Genomic DNA, 22,132 nt, shown 5'->3' on the forward strand with positions numbered 1-22,132 from the left:
GATATCCGCTTCTACATACTTCGCCCATCTTTCAGGTAAGTCATGAATACCATGCCAGAAAAACTGCTTGTCTTTTCCGGCAAACCATTCGACGAAACATTTTCCAGCTTCCTTGAAATTGCTGAAGTGCTGTTTTGCAAGCGCGTGCCCCATTGATGCGAAGAGGTGAGTCAGATGGCGCCAGGTCGAGGCAGTACGGCGTGTGTGGAAGGTTGCTCCATCCAAGCCATTTCAATGTGTCTTTCACTTGTTTTGCTGTGCGAGACCAAATACAGTAGAGACAATACGCGACACTCAGAGAGATATCGAGGGACAGCTATTAGAGCTCTCTCTAGCGGATTGACCTGAGAACTACTGATTCTGTCATAAGAGCACGAGTATTTGTGTGTGAAGTTTTTGGTGTTATTTATGCGTTTTCAGTGAGTTGACAAAATGAAATAGTAGCGTGTGTCATTCCTTGATATCTCCTCTCATCGTGAGGGGAAAGGTATGTGTTGTGTTTGGCTGCAGTAACTATGAAGAAGAGAAGAATGCGCGATCTTTCTTCCGTTCTCCTCGTGACAAGAAAATGTGAGTAATATTGTGTTTGCACATATATTCTTCCAGTGACAAAGAGCTTTTTATAGTACTTCATAATCTTCTGACCTGCTCGACCCATATTTTAACTGACTTAAAATATAATACTGTACGCATATTTTATTGTATAGTGCAGTAGTTAATACCGATGTGTTGTTATAGATGTGATCTGTGGGTTTGATTTAATTCAGGAAAGTACATATGCATATGAGTGTGAGTTTATAAATTTTACTATAACAACATAACATGTAATTTTGCATTACGACGTTGCTAGTTTTAAATCTGTGATTTTGGTAACATTGAGAAGTTCTATTTTTACACGCTCACACCAAGTGTTTCTGAGTTCGTGAATGTTTTGTCATTGCAGATGTTATTGTGTGTTTAATTAGTTTTGTATGAGGAATGTGTATATGCGTTGGGGTTGTTTACGCATTTGTTCAGTATGGAGAACTCAGTGGAGAGCCTCTTGAAAACCGCATATGTTTCTAAATATTTTTATTATTTGGAGGGGGGATGGGTTACAGCACACAACTGATTTTCGGCACCAGCCGCCACTACTCTTAGTGAAACCGGAAGAGACTTATGTATAACAAGTAATTTTAACATAACATGGCTTTATTTACACTTACATGATTATAACAGAATTAACTGTCCTGATTCTGCAATGGTATTAGAAAGAGTAGTAGATCTTCTCGGAAGGGAGCATTCTTTTTCCGACCGAGGAATTGCTCGGTTCAGACGAACAGCGGAAAAATCCGCAACATTTTGGGAAGCCATCCTTCAGTTTGCCTTCCTGGAAAGTGCAGTTATCCCTCGTGCGGAATTCAGAGCACCTGAAACACAATACTGAAGACTTGAGTTCATGTAAGGGCGGGCGCCAGATTTTTCTGCCGTCATTTGTACCGGGTGGACAAAATAAAACTGATACCCATAAGACTGACGCGGAACTGAACTTTGTTAAATGTACAGGAGAAGTGTCCATCGCAGCAAATGATGCAAAGAGTGATTTCGTTAAACCAATCGATTGCTGTCACATGTCTGCGCGTGTCAAGACGCGAAGGTTCCTCTGGACGCTTTTACGCATGCACATCATCGCCACAAGACCTATCTGTGTCGCTGCGACGTAAAGCAACTTGTGATGATAATAATAATAATAATAATAATAATAATAATAATAATAATAATAATAATAATAATAATAATAATTACCACGTTTCCATGGGGATTGAAATCGATTTGAATACGCTTTCCGTACTCAGTAGCCTACGTTACCTGTTTCCATGTACAGTAAGATTCAATCCGTAATCAGATCGATTTGAATACGATAGTATTGACACTCGTAGATTTCGAGATCGCGTGAGGCCGTACGAGAATACTCCGACATGTAGCGCTTAACAGCAACGGCCAACCCTAACCAAAGTAGCGTAAATAAAGAACTCCTCGTCCATTATTACCAAAGGAATTTGAAGCCCATGATACAAACTTGTTTTTTTATGTAGCCTACAGCCCCTACAACCGCGAAAGCTGTGGTATTGTGCCTAATAGTATATCAGTTTTTTGTAAGTTTAATCCATTAATTTGAGAGATGGGAGAATGAACGATTGGAAACGGTATTCTTCCTGCAGCAGTTGCAGGCACAGAATATGGCTTTCCGTCAGTCTAAGCTAAGCAAAACGAAGCGTATGAAGAGAAGGTTCTACTATATAAAAGAAAGGAGTAAGCACTAGCGGGAGCGTGTAGTAAGTACAACGTTACGGTACTCCGCAGAAAATGATTGGTTAGACAACTTCAGGATTTGTTCTTCAACATTTAAGTTCATACAAAGACCTATCTGTGTCGGTGCGACGTAAAGCCACTAGCAATAATAATAATAATAATAATAATAATAATAATAATAATAATAATAATAATAATAATAATAATATATTCATATGTCTGTGTCTTAAACCACACCTCAAATCAAACAAGTTTTTTCGTGAACAGACCAATGTCTGTTGAGAAAAAAGTAGCAATCACTTCGTACATCTGCTGAATATAGAATTCTTGCAAATCATTTTCCGTCGAAGTGCTTCAACATTTCCTTTTCTCGTATTGTTTCTAATATCGTTATACTCTCCCCCGGCGTCCACAGATTTCTATTAATACTACATTTATGGTAAAATGTATTATAAGGAGCAGCAAGCTGAAATCAAATAAACACGAACGAAATTACAGGGAGCACATGATAAACAAACTAACAGTCGAGCATCCTTGGCATTTTCAGATCGATTTCAATACGTTCCGCGTTTCCATGAGGTATTCGATACGGAAAGCGTATTCAAATCGATTTGAATTCACCCTGGAAACGTGGTAAATAATAATAATAATAATAATAATAATAATAATAATAATAATAATAATAATAATAATAATAATAATAATAATAACCTATCGAAAACAGACTTACGTGACAATCTCGATCTTCAATTGGTACGACCAAGGATCTCTTCGACAAATCAGCTGGGAACAGGTATCCCGTCCCATCCATGTGCTGTTCATAGCGTGAGGTTTATCGGTCCAAGGATCCATACACATGTCAGGGTGACCTGAAAATCATCAGAGATGTATTCTGTTTATAACTGTGTCAGCACACGCAGGAATAATACAGAAGAAAGATAGCGAAATGAAAACGAAAAATTGCGGGGAAAATATGTTAGACGCCCTCCGTAAACACAAACACATTTTTCGGAGGGAATGTGTTTTCTGTTGGTAACTACCCCTTGCTATTTTTGCTTTACGTCGCACCGACACACACAGGTCTTATGGCGACGATGGGATAGGAAAGGCCTAGGAATGGGAAGGAAGCGGCCGTGGCCTTAACTAAGGTACAGAACCAGCATTTGCCTGGTGTGAAAATGGGAATCCACGGAAAACCATCTTCAGGGCTGCCGACAATGGGATTCGAAACCACTAACTACCCCTTGAAGATATAGAGAAACCTCATGTAAACTATAGGATTTCATTAAGCAGTCCCAGCAATAAGAACAGCGAGCACATCCTTCCACATAGCGTTGCAATGAGGAAAAGCATCCGGCCATAAAACTAGACTTAATCCACATCAGAGCCGGCCCTAGATAGCTGAAAAAATGATCAGGAAAGGGAGAAGAAGAATAGATGTGAGTTCCATGAAATATACGCGAACATATTTTGTTTGACGAGTCTGTACGCATTCACTGCACATAAATACATCCCTCCAGACAGGGTTCGTGTCAGGAAGGACATCCGGTCAGGGGCGCCGACTTCGGGGGTGCTAAAGTGTTCGAGCCCCCCCCCCCACCAAAAAAAATTATGCTGATCGCTCCCACAAGCTAGGTGAGAAACATAAAAAGAAGGAAAATGTGGGGGGAGAGGAATCGTAATTTTTCGTCGTAGTTCTTAATCCTAACCTATCTGTGTCGGTGCGACGTAAAGCCCCTAGCAAAAAAAAAAAAAAAAAAAAAAAAAATCCTAACAATACCAAGGTATTTTTGTCCCGTGGATTATCAACGGCGGCGGAGCTGAGGAGCCAACAAAGAAATTTTTGTTCACTTTATTCTCATTCAAAAGTGAGGTAAAAAGGGGGAAGCCTACTAACAGAAAGAAAATATATAAATTTACCCTCAAGAACATTCAAAATTTCCCTGTAAGCAATACTTGCCATTACATTAGGGTAAAGCATATTTGCATCGTCATATTGTTTCAACAAAATATGTACATTTCTTAAATCACCCATATTTCCTTCAGTGCTGGACAACGCATTACGGCATTCAAAATGGGGTAACTTGGAACACAACCAGCCACACACATATCCATTTTCTTGAATTAAATCAAAACCCACAGATCACACAACAACACATCGGTATTGAAGGTTAACTGCTGCACTATACAATAAAATGAGATTATATTTTAAACCAGTTAAAATATGGATCACGCAAGCCAGAAATGTTGGAAGTACTATACAAATCTCTTTGTGACTGGAAGAATATCTGTGCAAACACAATATTTACTTACGTTTTCTTTTCACGAGGAAAACGGAAGAAAGACCGCGAATCCTTCTGCACTTCATAGTCATTGGACCCAAACACAGCATATATTTTTCCACTCATATTGAGAGGAGATATCAAGGAATGATACACGCTACTATTTACTTATGTCAACTTGATGCAAACGCATAAATAACGCCAAAAACTTCACAAACAAATACACGTGCTCTTATGACAGAATCAGTAACTCCCGTCCGGCTCCATGGCTAAATGGTTAGCGTGCTGACCTTTGGTCACAGAGGTCCCGGGTTCGATTCCCGACAGGGTCGGGAATTTTAACCATCATTGAATAATTTTCCTGGCACGGGGGCTGAGTGTATGTGTTGTCTTCATCATCATTTCATCCTCATTACGACGCGCAGGTCGCCTACGGGAATCAAATCAAAAGACCTGCACCTGGCGAGCCGAACCCGTCCTGGGATCTCCCGGCACTAAAAGCCATACGCCATTTCATTTCAGTAACTCCCAGGTCACTCCGCTAGACAGAGCTCTAGTCGCTGTCCCTCGACATCTCGCAGTGTCGCGTATTGTCTCTACTGTATTTGCTACAACTGAATAGTGAGATCCCTCTGTACTCTACGCCCCTTAGTGCCTCTTGATGAATCGCAAGGGCCCATTCAGGAAACTAGAACTTAAAGAGAGGAAGATCTTGAGGAGGATGCTAGGACCCATAACAGGAGGCTGGAACCTTCACGATCAGGCACAACGAGCTCTACGAAAATCAGGAAGACATAGTCACGTGTATGAGGAAAAGGCGACTGACCTACGGGCACATGACCCGCCTAAAACCCTGTAGGCTCACCAACAGAATCCTCATAGTGACAAGTAGGGCAAAGGCTTCCAAGACCAAATGAATCAACTCAGTAAAGTCAGACCTAGATCCCATAAGAGACCACAGAGCACTGATCTCAATACCGACAGACCATCCCACAGGGAGTCTTCCCACTGTTCCTCACACGGTACAGTGTAATTATTTTGTGAATACTGATAAATAAAATCATGAATAAAAATATATAAATAACATTACTCAAAAACTTAATAAAATCATAGGAATAACTAAATTAAAAATATAATTAATAACAATAATTAATCGAAATGTCCGTAGTATGGGCGCCAGGGTTCACCAGAATGGATCCCTCGAATTTAGATAGAGCATGATAATTCTTTATATCCCAGGGCGTGTACATGATGCTGCGTACTGGAACATCTGCTTCAGGCCTTACCTACCCTTCTGAAAGCGACTAAATACGTAGGAACTGCACCTAGGTTTATCAATAACTCCACTGATTCTAAAATATCTAACTATATTCTTAATAAAATCCGTGCATGAGCACCTCATCAACACACCAAAATACACTTATAATACACAAACAAACGATTGCTAGAAGACTCCATATTTACAACAACAACAATGAAAACAGTGGGAAAACGAAAGCGAGAACTAAGCCGCCATTTGTAGTTAGTTCGTTGAACAATGTGCATAGTAGATAAGAACCCTTCACTGTCTCTGTATCAACACGACTTGCCGATTCTCATAATCGGCACTTATAATATCACACAGATACTGTACCTCGGAATACTGTGTTCACTGATTGTAACACTTGTTGTAAAGATATATACATTTGAGCAACACATGCTTGTCGATCCTGGACATAAATTATGGAAAGTCTGAGATAGCTTTCACCTAACATATAATACCAGGCCGCCACAAGTGCTACAATACCTAATGCGTAAGCACTCCACAATTTGTCGATCATCCACTTTCCACGAACATAACAAGACTACGTTACACGAACGTTTGAAGTCCAGCCCAGTATATAGCAATAGCGTCACTCCAGCATCGCGTATCCAGTTTCACTCCCGTGTGTGTTAGCGCTACTTCCTTCCCGTACAATGTGTCTGGTTGTTGTTTCTTCCGCTGTGATGTCCAAGTATATCAAGACCTCAGCTCTCACATGATACGCCGAGATTGATCCTCGCCAGCCAATCATGAGTGATCCTCTTGTCAAGACCATGCCCTGAACTTCTTCTTGGTCCCAATACATAAACAAACTCTGGGGTGTTTCACATGAGTCATAGAACTTTCCGAGTACAACATCAACAAGCTCATGTGATTCTAGGCTATTCACATGATTCCTCGAACTTCCCGACGACAACAACAAGTACATCTCATAAGACACTGGGATGCCCGCATGAGTCATTCAAACTACCAGAGTCCAATATAGCAATGTTTTCTCAGCCGTAAAACAAATTACTCCTACTACATATATGGAGACCTCCCAGCTTACAAATATTAGTGACAAAATATACAACTGAAATACTGACGATAATAATAATAATAATAATAATAATAATAATAATAATAATAATAATAATAATAATAATAATAAATCGAATACTGACAATAATATCTCTCACTTCTACATATAGTGCGAGTGTGTGATATATGTACTATCACAACAGGGACCACCAGACTTAAGTGGACGGGTGGGAGGAAGCAGGCATACAGCCAGAAAATGAAAGTATACTGCGCTAAGAAAAGGTAGAAGAACATAGTTAAGCGTTAAGACGAGCCCCGTGGTCCCTAGCAGGCCAAAACGAACCGAAATAAATAAATAAATAAATAAATAAATAAATAAATAAATAAATAAATAAATAAATAAATAAATAAATAAATAAATAAATAAATAAATAAATGTCCGCCTCTGTGGTGTAGGGTTAGTGTGATTAGCTGCCCTCCTCCCCCCGAGGCCCAGGTTCGATTCCCGGCTCTGCTACGAAATTTGAAAAGTGGTACGGAAGCTGGAACAGGGACCACTAAGCATCGGGAGGTCAACTGAGTACAGGAGGGGTTCGATTCCCTCCTCAGCCATCCTGGAAGTGGTTTTCCGTGGTTTCCCACTTCTCCTTCAGGCAAATGCCGGGATGGTTCCTAACTTAAGGCCACGTGCTCTTATGACAGAATCAGTAACTCTAAGGTCACTCCGGTAGACAGAGCTCTAATCGCTGTCCCTCGATATCTCGCAGAGTGTCGCGTATTGTCTCTACTGTATTTGGTGTTAAGCACTGGAAATACTTTAAGTGCGTATGAATTTGTATATGATGATGCTGGATTTAGAATATTAAACTAGTAGCATTTCTTGTGATATTTTCTTTCCACGGAATTGCTTGTTGTACTCGTTGTTGTTGTGTAATTATGTTTTAACTTCACTTCATTATCATTAAGTGATCATTGCCACGCGGATATTTCTCAATTGCGATATTTTTGTTAATACGTAATAATAAAAGAAGATTGCGGATTTAGGCGAGTCTCCTTTATAATGCTAAAAAAAAAAGGCAACATGTATTTTCTCGTTAGATAGCCTTTAAAACGTTTTGCACACGGCGTACTCAAATGTAATCTGCGTCACATTGTTATATAACTTCCCACTCTGAAATGTTACTGTCATAATTTCAAAAACTTTGTGATATTTTGGGTGTTTCCCCCGGCACTGAAACTTACCAGGGTGTGGTGGTATGTTGAGAACATCGTTGGGTCGGCAACCAATCAGAGGCAATATTAACACGGCCAGTACGACACATATGAATGCTTTGTTATTCAATTGTGGAAACATAGCGCCAGATCACACCTGTAATACACAAGAGAATTTCAGAAATCGAGAGGGTAAATTATGTTACGGAGATAAGTACAAAAGAAATTGTGCTTTTATCACTTGTTTCCACAGACAACTTCCAAGTGATATACAGTTTGACAACTGGATTAGGACTCAGAATATAGACTTATGTGATCAACACTACCCGAACACCCCCAAAAACATACGTTTTTCATCTTAGGTGCATTGTGCTGCCACTTACTGTCTGGTGCTCCATAGCAGTCATTCGACATTGTGAGAGAGCAGAATGGAGCGCTCCGCGGAACTCAAGGACTTCGAACGTGGCCAGGTGATTGGGTGTCACTTGTGTCAGAAATTTGTACGCGAGATTTCCACACTCCTAAACATCCCTAGGTCCACTGTTTCTGATGTGACAGTGAAGTGGAAACGTGAAGGAACACGTACAGCACGAAAGCGTACAGTCCGACCTCGTCTGTTGACTGACAGAGACCGCCGACAGTTGAAGAGGGTCGACAAGTGTAATAGGCAGGCATCTATCCAGACCATCAAACAGGAATTCCAAACCGCATCAGGATCCACTTCAAGTACTATGACAGTTCGGCGGGAGGTGAGAAAACTTGGATTTCATGGTCGAGCGGCTGCCTATAAGCCACACATCACGCAGGTCAATGCCAAACGACGCCTCGCTTAGTGTAAGGAGCGTAAACATTGGACGATTGAACAGAGGAAAAACGTTGTGTGGAGTGACGAATCACGGTACACAATGTGGCGATCCGATGGAAGGGTGTGGGTATGGTGAATGCGTGGTGAACGTCATCTGCCAGCGTGTGTAGTGCCAACAGTAAAATTCGGAGGCTGTGGTGTTATGGTGTGGTCGTGCTTTTCATGGAGGGAGCTTGCACCCCTTGTTGTTTTGCGTGGCACTATCACAGCACAGGCCTACATTGATGTTTTAAGCACCTTCTTGCTTCCCACTGTTGAAGAGCACTTCGGGGATGGCGATTGCATCTTCCAACACGATCGTGCACCTGTTCATAATGCACGGTCTGTGGCGGAGTGGTTACACGACAATAACATCCCTGTAATGGACTGGCCTGCACAGAGTCCCGACCTGAATCCTATAGAACACCTTTGGGATGTTTTGGAACGCCGACTTCGTGCCAGGCCTCACCGACCGACATCGCTAGCTCTCCTCAGTGCAGCGCTCCGTGAAGAATGGGCTCCCATTCCCCAAGCAACCTTCCAGGACCTGATTGAACGTATGCCTGCGAGAGTGGAAGCTGTCATCAAGGCTAAGGGTGGGCCAACACCATATTGAATTCCAGCATTACCGATGGAGGGCGCCACGAACTTGTACGTCATGTTCAGCCAGGTGTCCGGATACTTTTGATCACATAGTGTACGTATAAATAATAATAAGAAGATTCTTTTTTTTTCTTAATCCGTTTACCCTCCAGGATTGGTTTTACCTTCAGACTCAGCGAGGGATCCCCACCTCTACCCCCTAGAGGGCAGGAGTCTTGAGCACAGACTTTGTGTCGTAGGGTACAACTGGAAAGTAGGACCATTACTTCTCCCAGGCTGCCTCACCTGCTATGCTCAACAGGGGAATTTTGGTGGGGGAATGGGAAGATTGGAAGGAAAAGACAAAGAAAAAGGAAGGAAGCGGCCGTGTCCTTAAATTAGATACCATCCCGGCATTTGCCTGGAGGAGAAGTGGGAAACTACGGAAAACCACTTCTAACATGGCTGAAGAGAGAATCTAATCCCCTCTACTCAGTTGACCACCCGAGGCTGAGTGGAACCCGTTCCAGCCCTCGCACCACTTTTCAAATTTCGTGGCAGAGCCGGGAATCGAACCCGGGCCTCCGGGAGTGGCAGCTAATCACACTAACCACTAAGCAGGATAAACTCATGTTCATGGCGTTCGTAGATCTAGAAAAGTCATTCGATAATGTTGACTGGACCAGGCTGTTTGAGATTCTCAAGGTGACTACAATCAGTATAAACATCAGTCTGCAGTGATAAGTATCGAAGCCTTAGAAAAAGAAGTAGCAATCCTGAAAGGAGTGAGGCAAGGCTGCAGTTTATCCCCCTCCTTTTTAATGTTTATATCGAACAAGCTATAAAGGAAATCGTAGAAGGGAATCACAACCCAAGGAGAGGAAATCAAAATTCTGAGATTTGCCGATGATAATTTTATTTTATCTGAGACTGCAGAATAACTGGAGAAATTGCTGAATGATATGGACAGAGTTTGGGAAAGAAGTACAAGTCAAAAATAAATAAAGCCCAAACAAAAGTAAGTTAATGCAGTGCAGTATAACAAAATCAGGAATGCAGGAAATATTAGGTTAGGAAATGAAGTCTCAAAGGAAGTAGATGGATATTGTTACTTGGGCAGTAAAATGACTAACGATGGCAGAAGTAATAAGGACATAAAATGCAGACTAGCACAAGCAAGGAAGGCATTTGTTAAGAAAAGAAATTTGCTTATTTCGAACATTGTTATAGGAATTAGAAAATATTTCTGAAGACTTTCGTCTGGAGCGTGGCATTGTACTGAAGAGGAACATGGACGATAATCAGCTCAGAAAAAAAAAAGAGAATATACGCTTTTGAAATGTGGTATTACAGAAGTATGCTGAAGGTGAGATGGATAGATCGAATTACGAATGAAGAGACACTGAATTTAATTGGTGAGAGGAGATCGATTTGGCTAAATTTGACGAGAAGAAGAGATAGAATGATAGGGCACATCTTAAGACATCCAGAAATTGTTCAGTTGGTTTTTGAAGGAAATGTAGGAGGTAAGAACGGTAGGGGTAGACCAAGGTATAAATATGGCAAGCAGATTAGAGCAGATGTAGGATGCAGTAGTTACATACAAATGAAAGAGTAGCACAGGACAGGGTGGCATGGAGAGCTGCGTCAAACCAGTCTATGAATTGATTACTCAAACAACAACAACAACAACAACAACAATTATTATTATTATTAATACAGAAATAATCATCAGATTGCTATCTTTTTTATTGCGTGTGGAGTTGTCGATGTATTATTTTCACTAAAGGAAGGGAATTGTTCGCCTCTGTGGTGTACGAGTAGTGGTTAATGTGATTAGCTACCACCCACGGAGGCCCGGGTTCGATTCCCGGCTCTGCCACGAAATTTGAAAATTGCTAAGAGGGCTCGAACGGAGTTCACTCAGCCTTGGGAGGTCAACTGAGTAGAGGGCGGTTCGATTCCCTCCTCAGCCATGTTAGAAGTGGTTTTCCGTGGTTTCCCCACTTATCATCCAGGCTAATGCAAGGATGGTACCTAACTACATGCCAGGGCCGCTTTCTTTCCCTCTTCCTTGTCTATCCCTTCCAGTCTTCCCATCCCCCACATAGCCCCTGTTGAGCAAAGCAGGTGAGCCGCTTGGGCGAAGCACTGGTCCTCCTCCCCAGTTGTATCCTCCGATCCAATGTCTCACGCTCCAGGACACTGCCCTTGAGGTGATAGATGTGGGAACCCTCGCTGAGCCCGAGGGAGAAATCAACCCTGGGCGGTAAACTTTAAGAAAGAAAGAAAGAAAGAAAGAAAGAAAGATATCCAGTAGTAACTATGAGAACGTTTAGGCATAGGCCTATATTAATTTCTGGTAGAAAATAAAGTGTACTACAATTTTGCGTAATTGATGAATCACGTCTTCGAGATTTGCAGACAATACGGTGACCACTTGGCCAACACTCGGGTTGACGGTGGTGTAACTCTCCAAGTATATATGCGTGGATTGGAATCGGGGATTCATCATTTTTTCGGAAATTAATAGGTTGTGGACCTGACAGGTTTAAGTGAAATTTCTTCGTCTTTTATTGTTCTATCCACTTGGTCCGAAGCGGATCCTACGTCATACGTTCGACCTCATTTTCTTCGAAAACGAAGGCCTATTGACCTACAGTACACTGAAGCTCGTTGAAATCGTTTGGACGCAGGGTCTGGCCTCTCCTTATCAGCTGAAGAGGATGAGGACGAAAGAAAAGGAAATTCTCATATTCTATGAAAGTACAGTATTTCAGTAGGCCTAGGTATTAATATATCATGTATATTTGCTACTACTTATTTCATGCGTGTAATTTTATGTTTTGGCAGTTTTTCTAGATGTTTCTGGAAAGGCATTTGACTGACTTTCAAATTAGAGCTTTATAGTATCATACCTCATAGTCGAAAGCAGGTTTAAATAAATAAATAAATAAATAAATAAATAAATAAATAAATAAATAAATAAATAAATAAATAAATAAATAAATAAATAAATAAAATATAAATAAATAAATCACCACTGCTCTGCATTTAGGGTTGTCGCACAGTTGTCAGGTTCCCTAGCAAGTTGTTTACCTGATACTTTCGTAAATTATGGTATTTCAAAGAAGTTAGAAATTTATAGAAGTGAGCGCACTGATCCTCTCTTTGCTTGTTCCAGCCATGCCGCTGCTAATACCTTCTGGCTTAGGCCTACTCTTCTCCACACTTTCAATGTTGCTTTATCTCTAAAGAAAATATTACTGTATGTGTATCGTCATCTGCTCAAATCGCCAGTCGGTGGACTATTGTATCTACATCACGCGCCGAGAAATGTTAGTAAAATCGCACCTTCTAACAGTCTTGGGATTTTTTTAACTTAACCATTGTGGTTTGATTTGGTTTGATCTTTCATTTTATTGTGTAGCTACCACTAACGGGCGAATTGGCCGTGCAGTTAGGGGCGCGCAGCTGTGGTTTTGCATCCGGGAGATAGTGGGTTCGAACTCTACTGTCGGCCGCTCTGAAGATGGTCTTCCGTGGTTTCCGATTTTCAGACTAGGCAATGCTGGGGTTGTACCTTAATTCCACGGCCGCTTCTTTCCATTCCTAACCCTTTCCTATCGCTCCCGTCTCCATAAGAGGTATCTCTGCCTGTGCCACGTAAAGGAATTTGGTTTTTAAAAAAAAGGAAGAAAATAAAGCTACCACTCGAGGGAGTGTTCGAGGATAGATGGTTATATACGGACGTAGCTGCAACATTTAGCAGACGTAAACTCTATGATGTTCGTCACACCATTCTTTTTTTTCCCTCCATCCTGCTCTTTTTCTGCATTTCATTTTTTGAAACTGAGTACTTGACTGACAACCTCAATATCGTCATATTGTGTGTTATTATGTTCATTATCAACTGTCATTGTGAACTGTGTCATTTCGTAGTATCTTGCATATATTGGGTATTTAGGTTTATTTACTCGTATAAAGTAATAATTTATATTATAAATTTTGTCAATTTCTATAAAATATAAAGTCATTTCTTAAGGAGGAAAGCTTCATCCAGCTCTTTACCTCGTCGTAGTGTCCTGAGAATAGATGTGACATTCCCATACTAAGGAGTCTTTACGCTGATGCGCTGAATAAGGAAAAGGAATAAGGATTCCAGCAAGATATAGCAGATATCCTGGATTCAGGAGGTCAATTGTATTGAATTGCGATTGACCTGTCTAGGGCATTTGATAGGGTAGATCATGGGAGACTACTGGCAAAAATGAGCGCAATTGGACTTGACAAAAGAGTGACTGAATGGGTGGCTCTGTTTCTGGAAAATAAAACTCGAGAATTAGAGTAGGTGAAGCTTTACGTGACTGTAATAATTAGAGAGGGGAATTCCTCAAAGCAGTATTATTGGACCTTTATGTTTTCTTACATATATCAATGATATGTGTAAAGAAGTGGAATCCCATTTTCACACCAGGCAAATGCCGGGGCTGTACCTTAATTAGAGCACGGTCGCTTCCTTCCACTTCCTAGGACTTTCCTATCCCATCGTCGCCGTAAGACCTATCTGTGACGGTGCGACGTGAAGCAAAAAAAAAAAAAAAAAAAAGAAGTGGAATCAGAGATAAGGCTTTTTCAGCTGATGTTATTCTGTACAGAGTAATAAATAAGTTACAAGATTGTGAGCAACTGCAAAATGACCTCGATAATGTTGTGAGATGGACAGTAGGCAATGGTATGATGATAAACGGGGTGTGAGTGATCGTGTCCTCATCCCGAGGTGGTGCTGCTCTTTTCAGGCACACCCCCATTGGAGGTGAGCTGCATGTACCATTTCAACCACCTACCAGCCCTCCTGCCATTCTTAAATTTCTGGCAGTACCGGGAATCGAACCCGGGCCCCCGAGGACGGCAGCTAATAGCACTAACCGTTACACTACGGAATAAACGGGGTTAAAAGGCAGGTTGTGAGTTTCACAAATAGGAAAAGTCCTCTCAGTTTTAATTGCTGCATTGATAGGGTGAAAGTTCCCTTTGGGGATGATTGTAAATACCTAGGTATGAATATAAGGAAAGATCTTCATTGGGGTGATCACATAAATATGATTGTAAATAAAGGGTACAGATCTCTGCACATGGTTATGAGGTTATTTAGGGGTTGTAGTAAGGATGTAAAGGAGAGGGCATATAAGTCTCTGGTAAGACCCCTAGAGTATAGTTCCAGTGTATGGGACCCTCACCAGGATTACTTGATTCAAGAACTGGAAAAAATTCACAGAAAAGCAGCTCGATTTCTTTTGGGCGATTTCCGACAAAATAGCAGCGTTACAAGAATGTTGCAAAGTTTGGGCTGGGAAGACTTGGCAGAAAGGAGACGAGCTGCTCGACTAAGTGGTATGTTCCGAGCTGTAAGTGGAGAGATGGCGTGGGAGGACATCAGTAGACGAATAAGTTTGAGTGGTGTCTTTAAAAGTAGGACAGATCACAATATGAAGATAAAGTTGGAATTCAAGAGGACAAATTGGTGTAAATATTCGTTTATAGGAAGAGGAGTTAGGGATTGGAATAACTTACCAAGGGAGATGTTCAATAAATTTCCAAATTCTTTGCAATCATTTAAGAAAAGGCTAGGAAAACAACAGATAGAGAATCTGCCACCTGGGCGACTGTCCTAAATGCAGATCAGTAGTGACTGATTGATTGTAGTGATTGATAGTTGGCCGAGTATCGCTGGATGTATAACCTATCCGTTGGCCAACCTCTTTGATAAAATTGAGGCCATCATTGCCCCAATACCACTTGATCCTTGGTCATTTCTTCATCCGATTTCTATAGCGGGATAGTGTTATCCAGTATCTCCACAGCGGTTGGATTTGGGCCCTTAAAACATGGTTCTACAGTAAATGCAGGTCATTGATTGATTGATTGATTGATTGATTGATTGATTGATTGATTGATTGCCTAGCAGGTGTACTCGTGCTTCGCTACGGAATTCTACGTTGTATTCAGAATTATTGATGAAGTCGTGTACACGTTGTAAATAAGATTGAATTTAGTTGCATAATAACATAGGTATTTAAAAATTTAATTTTAGGCTCCTTTTCCTAAACTACCATTTTATCCAGCGTAAATAGTTATTTATTGCCTAGACTGTAGTACCTTATTTCCCGACTTTACATGCCGATTGTCATTAAATTCTGTTCGCCCATTTTCTCGTGGCTCGGTATTAATATGAACTTAGCAACAAAAATCGAAATTCGTAAATATCTCTATTATAGTCGGTATGGTTAAAATGTATAAGACATAAATGATCGGAAATGTAATTCTATAACTTTAGTTACGTAGTATTTATCAATAAGATCACTAATAACATAAGTTTTTTGAGAACTTATTTTTAGGCCTTCCCCTAAACTATCCTTTCACTCAGCGTGAATGAAATTATGTATACGCTAGATTGTAGTGATTTTCATTAAGTTCTCGTTAGCCATTTTCTCGTGATACGCATACAGATATATATAGATGAACGTGACGGAAAGTTAGAAAGTGTATTTCTTTGTTATTGTTGAAACAATCGATACAGAAATACCATTCCTTTTTTAATTCTGATCAATGCACAGACAAAACTCCGGTATTTTATATAAATGGATTTATTGATGAGAGGTCTGCAGAGTTCACTACAAGACAAGGAGTTCGGCAAGGCTTACAGTCTTAGCCCACTTCTTTTCATCGTGTACCTCGACCTTTTTTTTTTTTTTTTTTTTTTTTTGCTAGGGGCTGTACGTCGCACCGACACAGATAGGTCTTATGGCGACGAACCAAATTATGAAGTTGTGTGATGAGAGAATCAAGAAGTTGACGGTCGGAAATTATCTCATGTGGCCAGTACGATTTTCTGACCTGGCATTTGCTGATGACTTGATTGTTGTTGCCTCCAGTGAACAAAACCTACACACATCAACATATGGGTGGAAGAATTGAAGAAAAAAAGGTGCGGAGATGTATGTGGACAAGACGAAGAGCATAGTTTATCAGCAGAAATGACGAGAGGCACAGTATCATGGTCGATGGTAAAGTATTGGAGCAAGTCACCAAGTTAAAGTATCTTGGATCAATAAACACCGCAGATGGGAAGGTGGAGGAGGAAATAACAGAGAGAAGCCGTTTACAAATCCATCTTTGTACCCACACTGACCTATGCCTGCGAATCCCGGGTGCTACCGGAACGCACCAAGAGCAGAATCCAGGCGGCAGAGATGAGATACCTCCAGAAAGTAGAAAATAAAACCAGGAAGGACAAAATCCGGAAGACAGTCAACCGGAGAGTACTGAATATAAAACCACTAGAGAAAACCATCCAAAAATACCAATTGTGATGATTTGGTCATGTCCACCGGATGTCGACAGACCGATTGCCGAGGTTAAAGAAGAAGGTGAGAGTGGAAGAAAGGAAAGTTCGAGGAAGACCACTTCGGGTAATTATTGAAGAGGATGGTGGTGGTGGTGGTGGTGGTGGCAGGGCCGGATTAACGGGGGGGCTAAAGGAGCTGCAGCCCCAGGCCCCGCGTGCCAAGGGGCCCCGGCCCTTGGCCGAACCTAAAATTGTATAAAAAGGCCTGCTGCTCTACCTCCGTGGATGTATATGAATATTTACGCTCGCAAAATATCGAACATGCACTCTTCCTTCCTTCTTATCAGTTGTCCGCGTTAGTATTTCATCACTGCTAGAATCAGTTACCGTCCGGAGACACGAATACTCGCTACTTACGCACTGTAATTATTGTAAAGGTTATTGTTGACGAAAATTTAAATCTGGCAGCTTGCGAGTACGGGCAGAGGGGTGATGAGGAAGACGTCTAGGAAGTGAGCGGGTGGGGACAGGCGAAGCACGGTGGAATGCGCATGCTATACTATATCTTTGCATCAGGAAGAGAACTTCCGGTTCACCTCTGATTATTGAACCATTCGGAAGTTACAACTGTAATGTTCTTGTAAAATGGATAGAAAATATCCTAGTGGTGCCAAAAAACGTAAGTTCTGTTTTGCATGTCGATTTGAGAGTGAAGATGAGACAAATGTAAAATATGTTTTGGCATTATGAAATATTAACATGAAAAACAGAGAAAAATTGTAGTCTATTTCAACACTTCCCTATTCATCAATTTAAGTGGAAGTAGTTCTATAACGACTTCAGTATGCTAGTCTTACATGATGTTAAGAAAAAGAGGCCCCACATTTTTAAATAGCCCAGGGACCCCAAACACCTTAATCCGGCACTGGGTGGTGGTGGTGGTGGTGATTATTGTTTTAAGAGGAAGTACAACTAGGCAACCATCCTCTATATAACAGTAATCGGGGGGGGGGGGAAATGGAAGGGTTCCGACACTTCAAAAAATGAAAATATCGGCCAAAGGAAGACAAGGACCACGAAGGGCGTGAAAATGAAAGACGCTCTAGCCCTCGCAAATCTAATAGCGTTGGGGCCAGAAAAGAACAAGAGTTGACCAAGAGAGGTCGGATAAGATAGAAGAAAGTGAGGAGCCTGGCACAAGTAAGTGGAAGCAATGCCAGGACTCAGCTAAGAGCCCCGTGGTCGCCAATCCACGCTCCAAAGTTCAGAGCCCCTGGGACTATATATGAACAACATTCACGAAGGAATAAACAAACAGAACAACAATAGAGCTTGTTTCTCAAATACATTTTTGAACGAGTCTGGTGTAGAGTTTTCAATAATATTCACAAATAAACAAAAAAAAAAAAAAACAGAATTTGATTCGTAGATAAATATTTCGGTCTTTTACAACAGCCTCCGTGGCTCAGGCGGCAGCGCGTCGGCCGCTTACAGCTGGGTTCCGTGGTTCAGTTCCCGGTCACTCCATGTGAGATTTGTGCTGGACAAAGCCGAGGCGGGAAAGGTTTTTCCCCGGGTACTTCGATTTTCCCTGCCATCTATCATTCCAGCGACACTTACCAATATCATTTCATTTCATCTGTCAGTCATTAACCATTGCCCCAGAGGAGTGCGACAGGCTTCGGCAGCCGGCACAATTCCTATCCTCGCCGCTAGATGGGGCTCCATTCATTCTATTCCTGACCCGGTCAGATGACTGGAAACAGGCTGTGGATTTTCAACGAATGTCTTTTGTACGAAGCTATCAAAAATAATCACAATTTTAAAAAAGTAGAACTTGCCTCATAAATACATTTTCTGAATACATGTCCTATTATTGTAAATTGTTCATTTCATGATAATAGCTCTATCACCAGATGTATCGCCTGAACAGTCTGCAGTGGGAGACGTAGTTCTTTGAAGGAATGCTCGCTTTCTAATCTCATCTATATAAATATAAAATAACATGTCCTGACTGACTGACTGACTGACTGATTCATCATCGCCGAGCCAAAACTACTGGACATAAAGAAATACAATTTTGGGGATACATTTATGTTAGGGTGTAGGTGCTGACTGAGGGAGGATTTTTGGACATTCCGCCGCTAAGGGGTGAAAAGGGGGGGGGGGTGAATTTTTAAAATGAAGGTATATGTATCTTAAAAACTTAAAGTTTTCAAATATAAAAATAGGTATTTTGAATCTCCTTTAAAAATAAAGAAGCACGTTTTTTTTTACGGAAAATCCCATTAAGGGGGGTAAAAATGGGCGAAAAGGGGTTGAACATATTTTATGAGGAGACTTATATCTCAAAAACTGAAGATGTTACAGACATGAAAATTGGTATTTGGAATCTCCTTTGAAAATAAAGAAACAAGTATTTTTGTGTTTTTGGATAATCCTATGAATAGGGGGGTAAACAGGAGTGACAAACAGGGTGAATTTAAAAAAAGACTATGTCTACAAATTATCTCAGACAGGTAACATATTACAGATTTGAAAACTGGTACTCGAATTTCCTGTAAAAGTAAAGAAACATAATTAGTTTTCGGAAAATCCACTTAAGGGGAACTGAAAAAGGGGATGAATTTTTAAAATTAGCATATCTACAGTACCGGTATGTCTCAAAAACTTAATATGTCGCAGACGTGACAATTAGTATTTGGAATCTCCTTTAAAAATAAGGAAACACGTATTCTTTTGTTTTCAGAAAAACCCTTAACCGGGGGGAGGGGGTTAAAATATTGAAAAATTAGTTGAATTATTTGTATGAATATATATACAAAAAATTTAAAGATGTTACAAACGTGAAAACTAGTATTGGGAATCTCCTTTAAAAATAAACAAGCATTTTTTGGAGGGGGGGGGGGACAACTTAACGGTCTGGGGTGATGAAGGATTTGAATTCTTTTTATGAGGATACTTATATCTCAAAAACTGAAGAGGTTAAAAGCATGAACATTTGTATTTGGAATCTTCTTTCAAAGTAAAGAAACACGTGTTCTTTTGTCTTCAAAAAATCCACTTAAGGGAGGTGAATGAATTGAAAAATGAGTTGAATTCTTTGTATGAGGATACTTATATCTCAAAAACTGAAGATGTTAAAGACGTGAAAATTGGTATTTGGAATCTCCTTTAAAAATAAAGAAACACGCACTTTGGGGGAGGGGCGAATCAGCTTAATGGTTAGGAAGGGAGGGGGGGTGGGTGAAAAAGTAGTTGAATTACGTTTATGAGCATACTTATATCTCAAAAAATGAAGATGTTACAGACGTGGAACTTAGTATATGGAATCTGATTTAAAAATAAAGAAACGCGCATTTGTTTTGTTTTTTCGGAATATCGACGTAAGGGGCGTGGGTTTGAAAATAACTAAATGAGGAGTTGAAATATATTTATGCGGATACTTTATCTTAAAAACTGAAGCTTTTACACACTGAAAGTTGGTATTTTGAATTTCCTTTTTAAAAAACACGTATTTTTTGTTTTTGGAAAGTCCACTTAAGGCGGGAGAGGGGGTGGAAAGAAGGGAAGAAGAAGGAGTTGAATTATTTTTATGAGTATACATTTATATAAAAAACTGAAGGTGTTACAGATGTGGGAATAGGTATTAGGAATCTCCTTTAAAAATAAAGAAACATGTATTTATTTTTTCGATTTGAGAGAAGACTGTTTCTCACATGTACAGTTCTATGTCGCATGGTCGTCTTAGCCCCAAAAGGTAATACCACAAAGATGGTTTACAAAGAATTTCTGGGGTAAATGAAACTCAATTTTTTGGTGAGTTTTTACACTTTCGGGATTTTCAGAAAATGTCTTAGTACAATGCCGAGGAACGATTACTTTGATCAAATTACGAAATCCACGCGAGCGAAGCCGCGGGTAATTGCTATAAAATAGTTCCTTGATATAAAATCATCTACCAAACCCACTGGAGAAAACTCACCGGCCTCTCTTGGTATAACCACATCAGGGTACACCTCAACCCATCCCGCAGGAGACGTGTGAAGACCAACCTTGAGACTTCCTTTTTAAATCTTGTTACGCTGTACTTCTCAACTCGGGGCTCCGAAGACTGCCAAACTTCACGTTTAAGGGGACTTAACATCTAGGAGGAGAATTTGGAGGGAAGGGGGTCAAAATTGCTCTCTGCCCCCCTAAGATAATTTTTGAGGAGACAGAAAAGTCCTTCCGCCCCCCCCCCAATTCTTCGCCACTGAAGAAGGGGGATCAGAGAAACATTGCAGGAGAGTGGACTCTGTGAGAGAGGCAGTTGCCTGTACCGGAGATAGGAGTTGGAGATCTCACACCGTATGGTACAAGAGGACCGGATTAAGTAAGATAAACTGATTGGTTGGATAATAATGAACTCGAGTATAGAAGGTAAAGGATGCAGAGGGAGACAAGGTGGCGATGGTTAGACTCAGCTCTTAATGATTTAGTTATAATGTAAGAGGAGACTAAACGAAGCCGCGGAGGTAGTTGCAATTTATACGATCGTGGTGGTGCGTAAGGCACTCAAAGAGGCTCACAGACTGAATACTGGAAGTCGTAACAATCTATAATGAAAATATATTACCCGTAGTTGCGTATGTATAATATAGGACCAACTCACCAGTGCTTAATGCCGAAGACTACACTACGCCGTGTTGTTGAGAAATACGCGCAGCGTGCCTCGTTAAAATGTCTTATCGCACTCATTCTTTGAGCATTACTAACCATAGTGTGTGCTTAGCGGCACCACGTCCTTATTGCGACGTGATATCATCTCGATGAGTTAACTTTGGTATTTTGACGTGACGACGTCCGTAAAATTAGGCTACATCCAAGAAAATGTATTTACTGGGGGGAGGGGGAGAGGGGATACTAGGGGGTCCAGACAACCCCGAAATTTCCTTAGTCTTTTGGAAAGTTCGATGTAGACCTACTTGTGAATACTTTATACAACGTTGCAAGCTGGTCACTAGCTGATCAACCTTCCCTATAATTGACTATTATATAAATCATACAGTTTACAATAAACATTTAATTTACTTAGTAATTTCCGTTACGAGTCTAGTGACCTGGACAGGAGTTGGATAGCATACGTTTACGTTTATTATTCAGATGATTCTATGCACATACAGTAAGAAATACAGTAGTATTACCGAATTAGCCCGCAACTACAAATAATAATAATAATAATAATAATAATAATAATAATAATAATA

The 22,132-nt window shown here is 40.6% G+C and overlaps 1 protein-coding gene across 1 annotated transcript; it reads right to left on the minus strand.

Annotated features, from left to right (window-relative positions):
* Positions 1-1,170: 1,170 nt before the first annotated feature.
* Positions 1,171-21,636, minus strand: LOC136881975 (uncharacterized). Its single transcript, XM_067154451.2, has 4 exons — positions 21,538-21,636; positions 8,140-8,266; positions 3,023-3,161; positions 1,171-1,409 (listed from the first exon to the last, which is right to left on the minus strand). The coding sequence occupies exons 2-4, from the start codon at positions 8,249-8,251 to the stop codon at positions 1,247-1,249; spliced, it is 414 nt and encodes a 137-aa protein (XP_067010552.2). The 5' UTR covers positions 8,252-8,266; positions 21,538-21,636; the 3' UTR covers positions 1,171-1,246.
* Positions 21,637-22,132: the final 496 nt, after the last annotated feature.

The sequence above is a fragment of the Anabrus simplex genome, chromosome 10, assembly GCF_040414725.1.
Source record: "Anabrus simplex isolate iqAnaSimp1 chromosome 10, ASM4041472v1, whole genome shotgun sequence".
NCBI lineage: Eukaryota > Metazoa > Arthropoda > Insecta > Orthoptera > Tettigoniidae > Anabrus > Anabrus simplex.